Source organism: Sebastes umbrosus, chromosome 4 (assembly GCF_015220745.1).
Source record: "Sebastes umbrosus isolate fSebUmb1 chromosome 4, fSebUmb1.pri, whole genome shotgun sequence".
NCBI lineage: Eukaryota > Metazoa > Chordata > Actinopteri > Perciformes > Sebastidae > Sebastes > Sebastes umbrosus.
Window position 1 is genome coordinate 34,145,845 of NC_051272.1, and position 17,482 is coordinate 34,163,326.

Here is a 17,482-nt window from a genome sequence, read left to right on the forward strand (position 1 = left end):
AAGATCAAAAAGCACAAATTTGCAAGACAATGACAAACATAAAGACAGTTTGGTGATGTGTTTAAAACAAGGCAGTAGTGGTTTGGAGCCCAGGTACTAAGAAGCTAGTAACTAGGCCTACCAATCCTCAAAAGCTGAAGCAAAACAAAATCAGCCAGATGTGTCAGTGATAAATTACATATGGGCACTATTGCCTTGTTAAACAAGGAGAATGCAAAAAAAAAAGAAGCGTATAATAATTGTTATCATATTTCACCCCAGATAAATGAGACAAAATGTCCTGTTGTCTTATGAAAATGGAGCCTGTTTCATTTACACTCCAAAATACACAGGTCCTACACCCATAGAGGAGTTATGTTAGGGTAGCGCTTTTGATACATTGTATATGCATAGAACACTAATTACTTTTGGGCAAAATGCAACTCAGCATAATGAACTGATGCTGTTAGCAAAAAGGTTTTTTTGTAGCAGCAGACTTGTCTTTAGGCTTGTAGCTACCATAGCAGAACCTTTTGTGCTGCTAAAAGCAACCCTTTTACAAAGGTTCTCTATAGCTCTATCATGCTCAAATGGTTCTACATAAAACATTTATGTTGCCATGAAGAACACTGTTGCACAATGACACAATTTCAAAACCGTCTCAAGTACCACAGTGAGGTCTTACGTTTTTGTATTTTTAACAAACTAGCTTAACTGCAGCCGATCCTGAACAATAATCTTAGTACACGCAATATTGACGGCATTATTTATGCTTAAAATCTAGTTCCCAACCCAGTACTGACCGGTAGAGCAGTCCGTGGCCTCGTATAGCCAGAAAGATGAGGGTTCATTCCTGGTCCTTCCCATGTTCTACTGGGTTTCCTCTCGTAGGTTATGTGAACTGGATACAACTGTATAAATCAAAAGACTGTCTCCATTACCACTGTGATGGACTGGAGATCAATCATTGGCGTTTCCCTGCATTGTACCCATGAACACTTGGAAGGCCTCTGTCACCCTGAAAGAAAGACTTGGAAGTAGTTTGCTACATGTAATCCATCAGCGATCACTATGCACACCAATCACATAAGAAGGGGGTCAAGTCATTTCAAGATAACAATGATTCTTTTTTTAGTATTTCACAACAGTGGGCAGGTAGGCTAACGGTATCCAGATCCAGAACAAGGAAAGAGGCAGGCAGGTAACAGATGGCTAGAACACCAGGCATCAGAGGAGGATCTGGCAAACGCATGAGGAAACCTTCCCACTGTTCTGTATATTCAGGAACTATAAGCACATAAGCAGGAGCCATGAGGGAGGTCCCTGATGACAAGGGTATTCAGGTGAATCACAGAGGCAAACTCAGTGAGGGGCATCTAGTGGACAGGTGTGGTACAACCAGGAGGACAGAGAACGTCTGAGGGAGATAAAGGGGGTGGAAACGGTGCTGATGTTGCCATAATGTGCATATCTGGACCTCCAGGATTTGGAGCCCTAACGAGCTTCAATCTCAAGCTGTTGCTAACGTTAGCCCACCACCGGTGGTGTGCACTTCACCGTATTATAACATACCTACTCAACTACGATACAGAGAAGGCTTAATAACTTGATGTGCAGCCCAACACGTTCTCATCCCAACTCATCACATACCAACGCTTTGTCACGACCCTCGGCGTCAATTAACTGTAGGTTTAGGCAACACAACCACTTAGTTAGGTTTAGGAAAAAAACGACATGGTTAAAACTACTACGTTTGTACAGTGAAAATGAAACTGAATGTTGTGAACACATGACACGGACAAACTGCTCATTGTAACGTGAAAGTGAAACTTAACGCATGGCACACAAACAACGCTCTCCTGGATGAATGCCTTGTGTTCGCTGTGACTGTCATCTAGCTGTTGTTTCCGTTGAACCGTGGACAGCGCTGTTTGCTGTGTGTGTGAGTGCAACGCTGTCCGTGGTACTGAAATGGAGCACAGGAGATCATTCATCCTAGCGCCTGGTCTGGGCGTCGGAGTACAAAAGTGTTCCACTTGGTCTGTACTGGATAGTTGGAAGCTTTGAAGCTTCATTCATAACATTGACATTCAAATTCTTTATATTATTAGTAACTTACAGAAACATTGCGTGCAATAGTCCACCTTCTCTGAGTGAGCTCAGTCCTTGTCTCTTGTAATTGTCTCAGTCTTCAGTCCAAAAGTCAAAATGTATCGAAAAAACATATCTAATAAAATATTCTGCTTCAATTCATATTTATTGGCGTTTAACAAAATGTTTACTGCGGTCAAAACACAGTTTGCTCTCCTGCATGCCGCACACAAAGGGAGGCACGCACTGAGTTACATTCATTATAGAAAGTTGATTTAATAAACAAATAGTAACATTAATCAGTTACTCACACAGCTGATAACAGTCAAATTGGGTGCTATACATCAGTAATATATAGGCCTGTCTGTTTCAATGCATATGCACCCACCCCCTCCGTGTGCCTTGAAATGATGGCCCTCCCTTGTTCAGATGCATTTCCCGGTCCATGGACGCTTCAAACTATGACGCCCTACGTACCCCTCTAGCGTCTGTTTTGGACGTGTCAGGGACGCCGTGTCAGTTTCCGCTCGTTACATGCATAGTGTCTTTTCAAAATAAACTTCTAACCTAGGTTTACTTAGTTTTTAAGTTTACTTACGCAACAAAACTACTTGATTGTGGTTTGGGTTAAAGTAAGTATGTGTGTTAAGAACTACTCTTGTTACGTAACTGGTTAGTAAAGTATGAAAGTTATGTAATAAAACTACGTTGAATTGGTTTCACACGGTATACAAACAGCGGTCTCCTGGGTGAAAGTCCTGTGTTTGACCCATCCAACCTCCCCTCCCATCCGCAAGCAGACTTTCTCGCTCTTTATATTACATCAGTTGCTCTGACTGTCTAATACTGACGTGGATGGCTTTACATTGGAGTTAGATGAAAGCCCGGTGCGACCCATACCGATGCTAAAGGGTAACAATCAATTTGGTCAAGGTGGTCAATTGTAACAAGCTCTTCTTCCATTGTTTCCTGCAACACGGAGGATTTCTCCAGCTCATCTGCTGCCTGGTAAATCTTTACTTCCACCTGCTCATATCTGCCCAGTCAGGCCTGTGGCGTGTGCACTGTGCTGCTGCCTGGCACGGCTTGTCTGTGCACCCATGGGAGGAATTGTGTTTGCTCCCCTGCTGTTCAGTCAGCATGCTTGCTGGGTAAGCAGAGAGCAGCTTAATGCAGAGCCATGGATGCCAACTCAACTACATCAACATTTGATGACAACAGTAAACTGTTAAAACCTTTAAACATGATGTCAAATGTCGATGGACACAGTTTTGAACAGAACAGGTAATGACCTACTACAGTACAGTATGTACAGTAGCTGGGCAACTGTGTGGATGTCACTTTATTTATCGGCCTATTGAATGTATGGTGTGTGGGTGTGCAGAGTGGTGTGTGGAGAAATCTCTATTGACCCTTTGTAACAAGTGTATGTGTGTATATTTATATAGAGAGAGATATAGAGATGTATATATTTGTGTGTGAGAGACAGGGAGAGAGAGAGTCTGTATCAGTGGAGGCTGGTCCATAGAAGCAGAGGAGGTTGCTGCTACTCTATTTTTTGAGAGGCAAGAGGGAAATCAAAATATTAAAAAGAGTAATTAGTTGAAATAAATCATTAACAAATCTCAGCATCATTTATAAAATATTTTTCTCTCTTCTTCGGAAAATATCCATTATTTAATAAATTCCAATGAAAATGCTTCAACTGCGACACCTGCAGGGCAGAGTTGAAAGGGCAGCCTGTGTGTTTGAAGTGGTTGTGGGCATCGTGGGGGGTAGAGGAGGACAAGCACCCTCCGTCCTCACTTAGGGCGGGACCTCTCCTGTCAGTTCAATGCATTTAATTTTTTTCATGCTGATCTGTGATTGGCCAAAATACGTCAAATGACGCTCCAAGGGAGGATAACCTCCCTTAGCTTTCTTCTAATAAACAACCAGTAGAATACAAGATTGACTCCCCAGTAGGAACAATGTGTTTCTCACCACATCCCCAAAATAATAATAGAGCCATAACTGTCCTGTTTCAAAGACATGTTGCTATTCCAGATGTCATGGCATATTGGAATCGGTTTGTAAATGATATATAGAATATTGGAAGAAAGTCTGGATTCTTCCTCATAAATACCTAATAGTGAATAAGGTTAAGGAAGTGTGCTTCAAAATTATTAATAAATAATACCCTGTCAACCACAACATGCAGAAATTAATAAAGACATTATTATGGGAAAATGTGGTGTTTGGTTTCTTCTTCAAAAAAAAAAATATTTTCTTATAATAAATTGTATATGTTTTCTTTTAATATTTTATTCATAAATATAAATTTAACAATAAATACCTTATTTTGTTGTTTTCTTGAAGGATGTTGAGCAATATTTGAAAAGAAAAAGGCTATTAAGACCCTCAATATGTGTAGGTTTTAATATTTTTGTTTAGTGTGATATATCCTTGGCTCTTTTGTTATTGTTATACTGAATCTGAATTATGTTCTTTTGTTTCATAAAGAAAGAAAGTAGCGATAAGTAGCTAACTAGTGTAAAATAACATGACTCTGTGGGTTGGTTTCCCTCCTGTCCTCCCCAGTTTTTTGAGTCACCAGCCGCCACGGGTCTGTGTGCCAACAATTGTGTGACAAAGTGCCATGTTGGCATGTAGTACATAGAGACAGGTGGCTGTAAAGGAGGTGGAGAGACTGAAAGAGAGGCGCGTTCTTTTCATTGGATGATAGAGAGAGATGGAAAGAGCTTAAAGATGGAGACAAATACTGCATTCACAAACAGGAAAACGTCTCATTCTTATGACTTTGGAGCTTTCATGGTTTATTCTCAGCATTCATTTTAGCACCTGATTTTAATTAAATTTTAGTCTTTTGACAAAAACTAAATAATTGAGATATAAATAATTTGTTAGTTTTAGTTAATCTGCAAAATATTCTTGTGGCACATTTTTTTTAGTCCATAAATCTATTGCTAGCACGTTAACATGGCAACAACACTCACTGGCAGAGACGTAAACGTCGCTGTAAAACAAGATGCAAGAACAGGTCAAATTATTTTAATTTTCATGTTTTCTTTTGATGTAGTTTTTATCTTGTGTTTGTCGTGAAAATTATATCAATTTTCGTCATAGTTTTCATGACAAAATCAACTCTGATACCAAGATGGTACCCCCCACTGCTAGTCCTGTAGTCTCACCAGATGATAAATAGCTTATTTTTGTATCACGTTCATATTTGTAGCAATTACTTTGACCAGATAAGCAAACCAGGACTGCAGCTATTTTCATTATCGATTAACAATGCAGATATTTTCTTTATTAATCGTTTTGGATATATCAGATATAGTGAAACATTTTCATCACAATTCCCAGTGCCCAAGGTGATATTTTCATATTTACATTAGTATCACATTAGACAAAAATTTGAGAAGCAGAAACCTGCAAATATCTGTCATTTTCCTTGATCAGTGACTAAGTGACTAAAATGATTAATAGATTATCAAAGTAGTTGCAGATTAATTTTCTGTTGATTGATTACTTGACTAAAACTATATTAAATACTGAATTAAATATTGCTCCTTTCTGAATAGCTGCATTAATTGTGTAATGATATTATTGGCCAGCGATGGTAACTTTGCAGCCATCTGTGCACAGAAATTTATGGACCGAAATTTCCCATACTGTATCCTCTATGCATATTTAGGTTGACACGAACAGTAGAAGTAGATGTGGTCGTCCTTCTATTTGACTCCTCTTTCTACTGTCCATGCCATCACTAGATGTAACTGTCTTGTCTTTGTCCTTCCCCTACACTTGAAGCCTTCTGCTAGTTTTAGTCTCAGCTATGTGCCTCATGTGCAGGTGCCCGTGTACCCACCTCACCTCAGTCAGAACATTCAAATAAAAACCCAAAAGTGTTTTTCAGTTCTGTGACCTGTGAAGAATGCCTTCATGATTAAAGTTAAAGCTTCAGTAGGCAACAATTTGTTGGCATCACTGGGCAAAAATTCCATAATAGCCCTTCAGCATATTGTAATTCAAGTGTTCTGAGAGATAACTAGACTTTTGCACCTCCTCATGGCTCTGTTTTCTAGCCCGTGACGGGAGACTTTGACCAATCACAGGTCATTTCAGAGAGAGAGCATTCCTATTGGCTGTGCTCCGGTCATGTGAGCAGTGCTTGGTATTCCGCAAGAAATCTCAACATGTCTGCCGGGTCACAAACGTTCTCATTTTACAGCTAAACCGTGCACTACAAGATGTTTCTGAAAACATTTGAGGAGAGAAAATAGGCATTACAGTAACAGAATATTGATTCATATTTGATCAGCACTGCCTAATTTGACCGTTTGGTCGGAGTTCGTGAGTGATTGACAGCCGGCTCTCATAGACAGTAGATGGACAGCACACCTCAGATCAGCTCTGACTGCTTGTTTTCCTCCGGTCTCTGAAATCTTACAGATGCTGGTAGGAGCACCGGAGGACACCGGAGGACACAGAGGCACATCATTTTTTTTTTCAGATTACCTGTTTCAGGTACTACAGTCAGGATATAGCGACCGTTTTATAAAAATAACTTTTTTTAACCATATTTGCTTCAGCTTTAAAGGTCCCATATTGTAAAAAAAAAAATGATTTTCATGTCTTTTTTATTATAAAGCAGGTTACATAAAGACTGTGAAAGTATGGAAATGCTCAATCCACAGAGAAATACACACAGCCCGTATTCAGAAACTGTGCCTTTGAAACAAGCTGTCAGGATTTCTTTGTACAGTATATAAATATAGACCATCAAACAGGTTTAAAAACTCTAAATGTGTCTCAATTTATAGAGGGGTGCAGGGATGACGTTTCTGTGTTGGCAAACCAGGAAGTTAGCATTGTCCTGGTTCCCTCGACAAAAAGTCAATGGGATTTTTCCATTGGGTTTTGGATTATTACAGAAAATAAGCTCTGTGGCAAACAAACATTTATGATACTTACACATTTTGTTCAGCAAAATAATCTTCATACCAATGAACACCACTTTTATTACTTTGAAGTGTGAATGCTATCACCACAAATAAAAAGCTAACATTAGCGCGAGTATAAACACAACGAGGCTGTAAAGGAGGACGAGTCGGCGCGATGACGTTTAGTAGTCTCATTTAGCCACTTGATAGCAACCGCCTTTTTAAAGACACGTAAAGGCTTCAAAATTCGCGAGTGGGATAATTACAGACATATTTTATATCGTAGAACAAAACGTTAAAATCCCGTCAGCTTGTGTTAACCACCGACTTTATTTCAGACATCTAACTAAAAACCCATTCAAAAAAACCATTGACTTCCAGACGAGAGAGGTGCTAAAATGCTAACTCATATATGGGTTTTAGGACTCATTCCTGCACCACTCTATTTCCGGTTGCAGTGTATGTGAATGACATCAGCTGACAGGAAGTAAATATGGACCCAAGCTGTTGCTTAGCAACGCAGTTCTGTTGCAATTCCGTTGATATTCCTTTCAAATGCGCTAAAACGGAGTGTATAGGATAAGATAAGGTAGTCCGTTATTAGTCCCACAGCGGGGAAATGTGCAGTGTTACAGCAGCAAAGGGGACAGGGCAAACAACAAGAGGCATCAGACAGGGTTAATACAGGCATATTCAGGCAGACAGTATGAGGAAAATAAAGTTGTTTTTTAACATTACAGCATGTAACACAAAATACAAGTATGAGCCTGAAAATGAGCATGATATGGGACCTTAATAGTGACCCGTTACTGTGTGCTGCTTTGACAGTGAAAAATGGCATTTTCTACATGTAAAAGGTTAAATGGTAACTTATGTATTTTTCAACCTGGACCCTATGTTACCATGTTTTTGTTAGTCAGTTAGACACAAAAACATGGGAAAATAGGGTCTACGTTGAAAAATACCAATGTTACCCTTTAACAGAAGGCTTTGTATTCATGCAACTCTTTGTACTGTAAGTGAGTTTCTGCAGACTGGGTTTGACCCAGTTAGAACGTTGCTTACACATAACCTGGAGCTTCTTTTTGCTTATAGTCCATGGCAGCTTGAGCAGGTCCATTTCCAAACTCAACAGACTGCTTTTAATTTACAGTTGTACTGATGATGACAAACACAAATTAGCTGAAAAGTATGACGTGATGAATTATGTTAGAACACAGTATGAATATACCCTGTTCCAGTACATTGTATTCAATTAAATATCCGGGTATAGGGGTGTTAAATTAATCCAGCTCTCGACTTTTTAACAGGTTGAAAAACTATCATCAGCACTCTCAGTGTTGGTTTATTCTAAAATGTTAAATTTTAAGCTGCAATAAGCTCTCTACTTACTGTATATTTACTGTATATACTGGGAATGTTACAATATGGTTTTTCATGAAACATGCTTTTGCATTTGTGAAAAAACTTATTCTGAATAATGATGTTGGCTGTTGGCAAGTGTCTTTCAGTCTGATTCTCTATATCTCTCTCTCACACACACACACACACACACACACGAGTGTACATACTGTATTTTATTTTGTTGTGTTTTTTGTTGTAGGAGCCGGTTTCAAAGGTAGAGAATGAGGTCAGTGAGGGGATGGGCAGAGTGGATGAAGGAGTAGAGGAGTTCTTCACCAAGAAAATCATCCCTGACTATGCACTGTGAGTTGAACGTACGCACACACACATTCACATGCACACACAGACACACACACACACACAGACACCCATTTTTTCTCTTTGCTGAATAACCACTTAAGACAGCAGTATACTGAGAATAAAATCTTTCTGCTTATTAATATGACATTTTATTTATGACTGTCTGAAAGTACCAATCGATCTCACAAACCTCCTTCTTCTACTCACCTGCGTCAAATAGTGACTGGCAGTGTGGCAGCCAGTGAGCAGAAATGATCCCGCTGCTGATTTTCAAAATGGAAAATCATGGCAGCTACGATGTAAATGTTCTTTTGTGTCACCGAAGCAATCCACTGAACCAGCGGTTCCCAAAGTGGGTGCCACGGCACCCTAGGGTGTCTTAAGGATGACAAGATTTATCACATTATTGTTAATTACCTCCTTCCAAGGCCCTTAGGTATTGTTTTCACCGGCGTTGGTTTGTTGATTTGTTTGTCTGTCTGTCTGTCTGTCTGTCTGTCTGTCTGTCCGTCTATCTGTTTGTCTGTTAGCAGGATTACTCCAAAAGTTCCAAAATATTTTGGAGGGGTGGGGTGTGGCACAATGAACAATCCATTAGATTTTGGTGGCAGTCTGGATCATGATCCAGATTCAGATTTTTTTTTAAGAATTACAAGCCTATCAGCCTGAGCATTAAGACCTCAAGGTATAACACATGCGCAGTGTAACTGATGATGCGTTGATGACACATGACCCCGCCTTCTTCCTCCTTCTGAGAGAAGAGAGATACGTGTGTGGATGTGTGTGCGGGAGCTGCTGGCCGTCCGCGGTGAGAAAAAGAAAAAAGCGGTAAATGAAGGGATGAGAGACAACGTAGTGTAACGTTATACAGACATAACAAGGCTGCTGAATGAGAGAGGCATCCGCCGATACGTTACACGGAAACACACCGTGTTAATAACAAGCCGACCACCTCACAGTACCGCCAGCTGTGAGCTGTGATCTGTTTTTAAAGTCGGGCACCTTGGCGGAGGTCTGCGCTCTCCGAGTGCCGTTCTAGTTTATTGTGTTTTTAATAGCATTTCCCCACATTAAAAAAAACTGCCACATTTGCACGAACTACGTTTTATGTTGCGTTTTCAAGCATATCAAAACAAATGAAAAAAGGAACAAACATCAAAATCATCATATTAACCAGCGCAAATTCGCAATAGCTGCGACCACGTACGTGCATGAAGTTGAAATGAGCAACTACTGCAAGTACTACTCAGCCATCTTTTGGTTATATGTCTCCAGTCTGATCTGGAGCTCACAGCTGATAGGTACGTGGTTTGTTTACATGACGTAACAGAAAGTGCATATCGGGACAGAGTCCGGTGTTATTAGGCTATAAGTAAATAAAAAGACCACAAATCTACCTTCTTATCTTGTTGGTTTCTTATTCTGTCAATAAGAAGACACAACAAGGTCTATATTATTCCTCATTACAATAAATTATTAGTTCTGCGTTATTATAAAAAGTATAGATGTATTTCTAGGGGGTTCAGTGAACTAACGCAAACTGCGCCTGTGGATTTCAGCCTTGTAGCTGTATGTGTAGAATGCATGGTGAATGTTTTGTAGTGTTTAACAAACCCTGTGTCCCTTCACTGTACAGTAACACCACATAAACACTATCCCTTGTCTGAGTTCTGTTCTGGACCTGCCTGAGTTAAGAAAAAATGATTAAGATGGTTGTATTTTTTTAACCAGCTGTTGAGAATGAATTGCCATTTTGTAATCATTCAATTAGTCAGTCTGACAACAGGTGGTTGTATACTGTATGGGGGGGAGATGGTAACCCTCTCTCATGTTCATTAAAGCAGGCTGACCTGACCTTTGACCTTGTTCCTAACCTAGTTCATACATTGAATACAGTGCAGGATGACAGCTTAAACTTAAATTATACAAAATAATTCCATTTAAACATTTTCGTTTTCAACTTTTATCGACACTAGCCACGTAGCAAAAGTAGCACATCAGCAGCTGCTGTCCACAGCAGAAAACACCTTGGCAAAGCACGTTGGGCAAAACCATGCGACACCAATGTGATTAACAGGAAAATGTGCTAGCTCTCCCTCTCTTTCTTTCTCTCTCTCTCTCTCTATCTCTCAAAGACAGTAGCCTACATGAAACTATCACAACATGAGATATGAATTCCCCTTGAAAAGTTGAGAATATTTAAACTTTTAGAGGAAAACAATGGTCTCGCTGGCGACGCATTTCCAGCAACACGTCTCCCTTAGACACACCAAATGTCAAGGTAATCTGTCCAGTAGTCATCTCGATATCATGCTCTGGACCCGAGCAGATTGACAGACTGACCAACTGCCTCTAGTACTCACTGAGAGATGTGTTTGCTCTGTGGACTGTTTGCATGACCCTTCTTGTTGTGTACCTGAACTGAGCATGTGTCTTGAGTCCTGTAGCAGTAGTTGTAGTACTGAGTGTCTCTTCTTGTCTGTTGCTCTTTCTGCTGTCTCCCTGCTGCAGAAAAGGCCGGTGGGAGGAGTCAATCCCTGCCCAAGCCACTCCCTCAGAGTCAAGCTCCACCCCCTCAGCCTCAACCCCCTTTTCCCCTTCATCTGACAATATCACCTCCTCTGCCACCACCACTGTCACCTCTCCCTCTGTTCCATCTACTGACACATCCTTCACATCCACTGATGTTTCACCCCTCTCCACATCCTCCACTCCCCCCACCCCCTCTTCTGTCACCACCACCACCACCACCACCCCACTTCCCACCAAAAACATCAAGAAAAAGTTTGGCGACTTCTTTGCCTTCAAGAGGGCTCGAGCCAGCCGAGCAGCCAAGGCAGGAGGGGGAGAGGGAGGAGGAGGAGGAGGAGAGGGGGTGAAGGTCAAAAGGACCTCCATTGCAGACCTCATTCGACCCCTCCGAGAGGCCAAAGAAAGGGAGAGAGAGAGGGAGAGGGACAAGGAGAGAGAGAAGGGGAGAGGGGCAAGGTCAGTGGAGGATGCTAACGTTTCTAATGATGCCGCCACCACAGAAGGAACCGTTGCCACCAGCCACCATCTTGCAGGCGATGCCGGGGGAACGATGGCGCCTGCCAAGACATTAACCACGCCGGTGCCTTCCAGTGAGACTACTCCCTCTTACCCCACCGTCGCCACAAGCCCTGACCTCACCACTGCCACGCTTTCCAATCTGGAAGAAGAGGCAGTCCCCGTCTTGCCAGATCGCACCCCCAGTCCCGTGGTCACCTCCCCTCTAACTGAGCAGGAGAGGAGCGGTGTGCAGGGGAAGGAGATGAAGTTGGGAGGGACTCCGTATGGAGAGAGGAGACTGAAGGTGACCAAGAGGTCACTGAGAGAGGGCAAGAGCCAGAGTCTCATACTGCTGACGGGATTAGAGCCTGAAGACAAGGATGACACACACAGTAAGGTCAGTCTGACAACACACTGAACGCACACACAATCAGATCGTCTAATAAACACCAAACTGCTAGTCCTGTTAATTTTTAAACAAAGCTGAGAACCAGGCCTTAAGTGAGAAACATGCCTTTACTTTTATTTCCCTGTTTTATAAATATATTTGACCATATTTAAGTAAGACTTCTCCCTGTTCTCTGCTCCTGTTTTATTTGTTGTTGATGCTGTTTGCTGTTAATGCAAACTCAACACTTGTTTACCTGGCATCATGGTAGCATAGTATGCATTTCCACTGCACACAAGACGTTCCTTTGACCATCAAACAGATGCTCAAACTGGTTCAACCGGGAGACTGGTTCACCACCATCGACTTGAAGGATGCATACTTTCATGTCGAGGTGGATAGCCTAGGAGTACAACAGACTGCCATTCGGCTATTCGCTGGCCCCCAGCACCTTCAGCAAATGTGTGGATACGGCGACTGTGGCATGAGGGCATACTTTTATCTAGACGACCTCATTGTCATGGTCAAGTCCAAAGAATGGGCGATATTTCACACGGCCCAATTGATCTTACCTAACCAAGTTGGGGTTTGCGATCAATTGGAAGAAGAGCTGCCCCCTTCCACAACAACAGGTGGAGTAACTTGGGGTTGTGCTCGATGCATGCAAACTGCGTGCTACTCTGTCGGAACAGAGATGGACGGCCCTGCTGCAGGCAGTTGGCAAACTGCGGCAGGGGGCGGGTGGCGACGGTGACAGACGGTGACTTTTTATTGTAGATTGCGGTTTCAAACCTGTAATATTTACTTGTATCTTTTCATCGTTGACTTACTTTCAATATCTTATTCATATTCATCAATAAGTATAACTTGCCAATAACAATATTACCACAGCTCTACTGTAGTACCGTGAATGGTCTGGAGGTAAGAAAAAAACAAATCTTAAAAACTATGTTTTGGAATTGTTCACTATTAATTTAAAGTGGTATTAGAACTACTTTTTAGTAGTACAAGGACTACACCTGTAAAAACACAGATGTCCTGAAAAAAAATATAGAAGTATAAAACACTATTATCTAGATTCATTTGTAGCATGCTGTAAATCTAGACTATGAACACAAATGCAATGTGCTTATGGGCAACAGTCATATTGGCATAGCAGTATCAGACACAATGACTTCAACTGAAGATGAGGTGAACATAGTTACTGTATTTTACTGTAAACTAAATACAGTATATTGCACAGTCCAGTAACTCTCTCTCCAAAATTGGCCTCCATTGCCTCCAAAGAGCAAACCTGAATCCTGTTTCTATGGTTGAAGCTCTGATTCCTAATTGATCTAATTGGTTACAGGTGTTTTCACAGGTGCATTCTGGGTGCAGGTGATTGATAATTGAGTGTGGTATTTCAATGTCAGTGTTTAGCAAACAACACACAGGCTTTTAGTTTTGAATGATGTGTCCGATGTAGATAGCTGTGTATAGTCATTTGCAAAAAGTGTGTCTTTTGAATTTCAGACTCAGCTTAAAGCAGACCATGTGCCTCTGGTTTAGCATACCTGCTCAATAGTTAGTGCTTTCAATAATTGTGCCACAAGTACCAGTGTCCGTGTGTATTGGCAATTGCAAAAAAAATTGTAATCAGATTCTTGCTCAGACTGAGAAAGTTGACAAATAAGAGATGGTTCAAGAACTTATCTGTAAATGAATGTGATTTCATCTGTCAGCAGCAGCTGAAACGTCGGCTGCTGGATTCTTTAAAAGCGAGAGACATTTAGAATTCCAGCAGCAGCGACGAGTGTTGCGTCAGTTTCTATTTTTTAACCACTCAATATTCATATTGCTGATTGTCAGTAAGCCCTTAGTTTTCGAGTAGGTTGTTACCAGAATGAAACATGACGTCACAGCTGCTTTTACTATCAGCTCCAAGGTTGCTCTGCTGGCTTTACTATGTGTTGATATTTGTGTACGTGTGCGCATATGTGCATGCGTGAGTGCGTGCGTGCGTGCGTGCGTGCGTGTCTGTGAAAATTCACATTTACCATTCTAATCGTCCTCCAGAAACACGCGTCTGAGAGCACATCTAGTTTTGAACAGAGGCTTCAGGTGATGCTGCACAGAATGGGCGTGGCCAAATCACCACCTGCCGACACCAAGGCGAGCCAGGTAGGATGATGTGTGTGTATGTGTGTCTGTGTGTGTGTGTGTGTGTGTGTGTGTGTGTGTGTGTGTGGGTGAACACATTTCAACAGGCCATTAGATTAGACGGCCTGAAGTCTGAAGGTTCACTGATGTGTGTCTAAAATGTAGCACTTCAATCTGATATGATGAATTGTGACACAATGTGAAATAACTGACACATATTAGTTTGGCCAGTTCTCAGTGAATTCAGGTTGTGTATATTTAAAGGTCCCATATTGTAAAAAGTTAGATTTTCATGTCTCTTATATCATAAAGCAGGTTTAGGTGATATATAAATACTGTGAATGTATCAAAACACTCAATCCACAGATAAATACACACAGCCCGTATTCAGAAACTGTACATTTTCAAACAAGCCGTTTGGATTTCTGTCCATTTGTGATGTCACAAATCTACAATAGTTAGACCATTTCACAGTTTTAAACATAAACATACTAAATGTGTCCCAGTTTATCTCCTGTTGTTTTGTATGACATCAAGCTGACAGGATGTAAGAATGGACCCAAGCTGTTTCCTAGCAACGCAATTCCATTGAAATGCGCTAAAACGGAGTGTTTCAGACAGAACATGAATACAGGTATATTCAGACAGACAGTTTGAGAAAAATAATGAGTTTTTTTAACATTAAAGAATGTAAACATGTTCTAATAGAAACCAAAAATACAAACATGAACCTGAAAATGAGCATGATATGTCCCCTTTAAAGGAGCACTGTGTAATGTCTGGTCATGATTTTACCTCTACTACATACAATGTAAATTTACAGTCATCAGTTATTTAAAAAAATAATAATAATAAAAAGCAGGGCAAGAATACACAAAATAGACCAAACTGCTGAGACTCTGAGAGCCGGTCAAAATACCATTGCTATCTTATAATCCTCACATGTGGCGTCGGCTTGTAGTTTACGTTAGCCATCTGTGTGTTTACTGTGCCACTCTCTGGGGGCTGTTTTGTGCATTTTAATAGTTTGATTTGAAACAAGAAAATGACGCACACCCTAGTCTCATACTCTGTGGTTTCGGGACAGAATTCAGCCAGTGCAAACCACAGCGCCGGGAGGCACAGCGGGCTGGAGAAGATCTAACCTGTTGTTAAGGCAGCAACAGAAAGTTTGCTGATCCGGCGGGGAGTCGGGGCGTTTCCCCCAAATCAGACCCCCGGTGCTGGGCTTTGCATTCGAGCTAACTGCTGCTAGTGTGTGCCGTCCCAAAGAAGACAATGATGTGTAAAGAAAGATATTGCGATCAGTACAGTTATTTGGTTGAATGACAGCTTCTTTTTGATCATTATGTAGATTTAGATAAGTCAAGTGGTAACATGTGGAGGGGACTCTAAAGACACTGTGCCCAGGGGCCTCTTCACATAAAGAACGATTCTGCTTTAATTACAACTTGGGTCTTATTTCCATAGCTTTGTTCATCATGCCTATCAGTAATAACACCATACTCACCAAGTTAATAGCAACACGGTGACATCACTAAAACGATGAAACCTAATTTTATACACATGGCGTTTTTTTGAATGAACATGTTTCTGTGGTGCAACAAACTCAGAACACATATTTATTTTATCCGGACTTTAATATTGTCCAATGTGTCTGTTGTAGAATAAAGATGAGGAGCTGAGAAAGGCCAACTCTGAAGGTGAGTGGGTCTGTTTTTGTATACATCAAACATTTCATGTTTTAAGCAGATCTTTTTATACAGTATCTCTCTCCAAATCTGAACTGTCAACACTCACATAACACCTTTTTTTTTTCCTAAACATATTTGGGAACTAATCTGTGTAACAGCTATGTGATATGTAAAGGGTAATGTACAGCGAGCCGGTCATTGTTGTGAAAGAATCCCTGACAGGGTGATGCTCCGCGTCGGGATCTATCATCGCCCTGAAGGGGATTCTTTCACAACAATGACCGGCTAGCTGTACATTAACCCCCTTATTACACAGCTACTTACTGAAGAAATCAATATTTGACACAAAAACGGTCCGCCAGAGTCCAGCATCAGAGCTGCGGCCATAGCAACGGTCTGTTATACATAGCAACGGTCTGTTATACATAGCAACGAACACCGTTGGTGATTGACCAATCAGGATCGAGTATTCAACACAGCCGTGTAAAAAGAAAGTTTTATGAAACAAAACTAAACCTGTAGTTGACAAAACGTTGTATTTCTGACCATGTTTTAATGTTTAATGACAACACTATTGTTGCAGCTGCACCTTCAGTTAAGCTTCTGCTGATCTGATAACAGCAGTACACCACTCACAGCGCTGGGACTTCATTAGAAGAGCTTCAGTTGAGCCCAGTCTTCACGTTGTGTTCATTACATATACGGCTTGGATTAAAATTGACCCCTTGGCTGTACTACTCTCTACTGTCTTTGTCCCTCAGGTGCTATCCTGGACAAACCTGTACCACCTCCCACATTCATGAAGCCCAGAACCATGTCCACTTCATCAGGTATCTATGTTAAGAAAACAACCAGTCAGAGCTGATCTGCAGTCTGCCGTCTCTGAGCAGCTGTCAAATGCTGATCAAATATGAATCTATATTCTGTTACGTTAATGCCTATTTCTCTCCTCAAATGTTCTCAAAAACATCTTGTAGTGTACTGTTTAGCTGTAAAATGAGAAAGTTTGTGACCCGGCAGCCAGGTTGAGATCTGTTGAGGAAATACCAAGCACTGCCCACCAGCTGGAGCAAACTTGCTAATTTTACAGCTAAACAGATGTTTCTGAGAACATTTGAGAGAAATAGGCATTACAGTATCAGAATATTGATTCATATTTGATCAGCACTGCCTAGTTTGACTGTTTCGTCTGAGTTTGCAAGTGATTGACAGCTGCCTCCGTTGAATGAACAGCCAATAGGAACGCTCTCTCTCTTTGAAATGACCTGTGATTGGTCAAAGTCTCCTGTCACGGACTAGATTTTTTAAAGCCTGAAAACAGAGCCATGAGGAGGTGCAGAAGTCTAGTTTTCTCTCAGAAGACTTGAATTACAATATGCTGAAAGGTTATTATGGAATTTTGGCCCAATGATGCCAAAAATATACTGCCTACAGCAGGTTTAAGGCTTATGAGGTTTAGGGGGGGAAATCCACTGATATTCAATTGGCTATAATTCATCTATATCAAC

At 41.1% G+C, this 17,482-nt stretch overlaps 1 protein-coding gene across 7 annotated transcripts in view; it reads left to right on the top strand.

The window, feature by feature from the left end:
- The window catches only part of carmil2 (capping protein regulator and myosin 1 linker 2), a 59,296-nt gene that overhangs the window by 35,946 nt on the left and 5,868 nt on the right, over positions 1–17,482 (top strand). For 5 of the 7 annotated variants that reach the window (XM_037767119.1, XM_037767117.1, XM_037767118.1 and 2 more), the window contains 6 exons: positions 6,526–6,600; positions 8,620–8,723; positions 11,232–12,147; positions 14,197–14,301; positions 15,947–15,983; positions 16,736–16,804. In XM_037767119.1, coding sequence (XP_037623047.1) covers positions 6,526–6,600; positions 8,620–8,723; positions 11,232–12,147; positions 14,197–14,301; positions 15,947–15,983; positions 16,736–16,804 — 1,306 coding nt within the window. The remainder of the gene's footprint in view (positions 1–6,525; positions 6,601–8,619; positions 8,724–11,231; positions 12,148–14,196; positions 14,302–15,946; positions 15,984–16,735; positions 16,805–17,482) is intronic. The other 2 variants (XM_037767122.1, XM_037767121.1) reach the window with 1 other exon arrangement.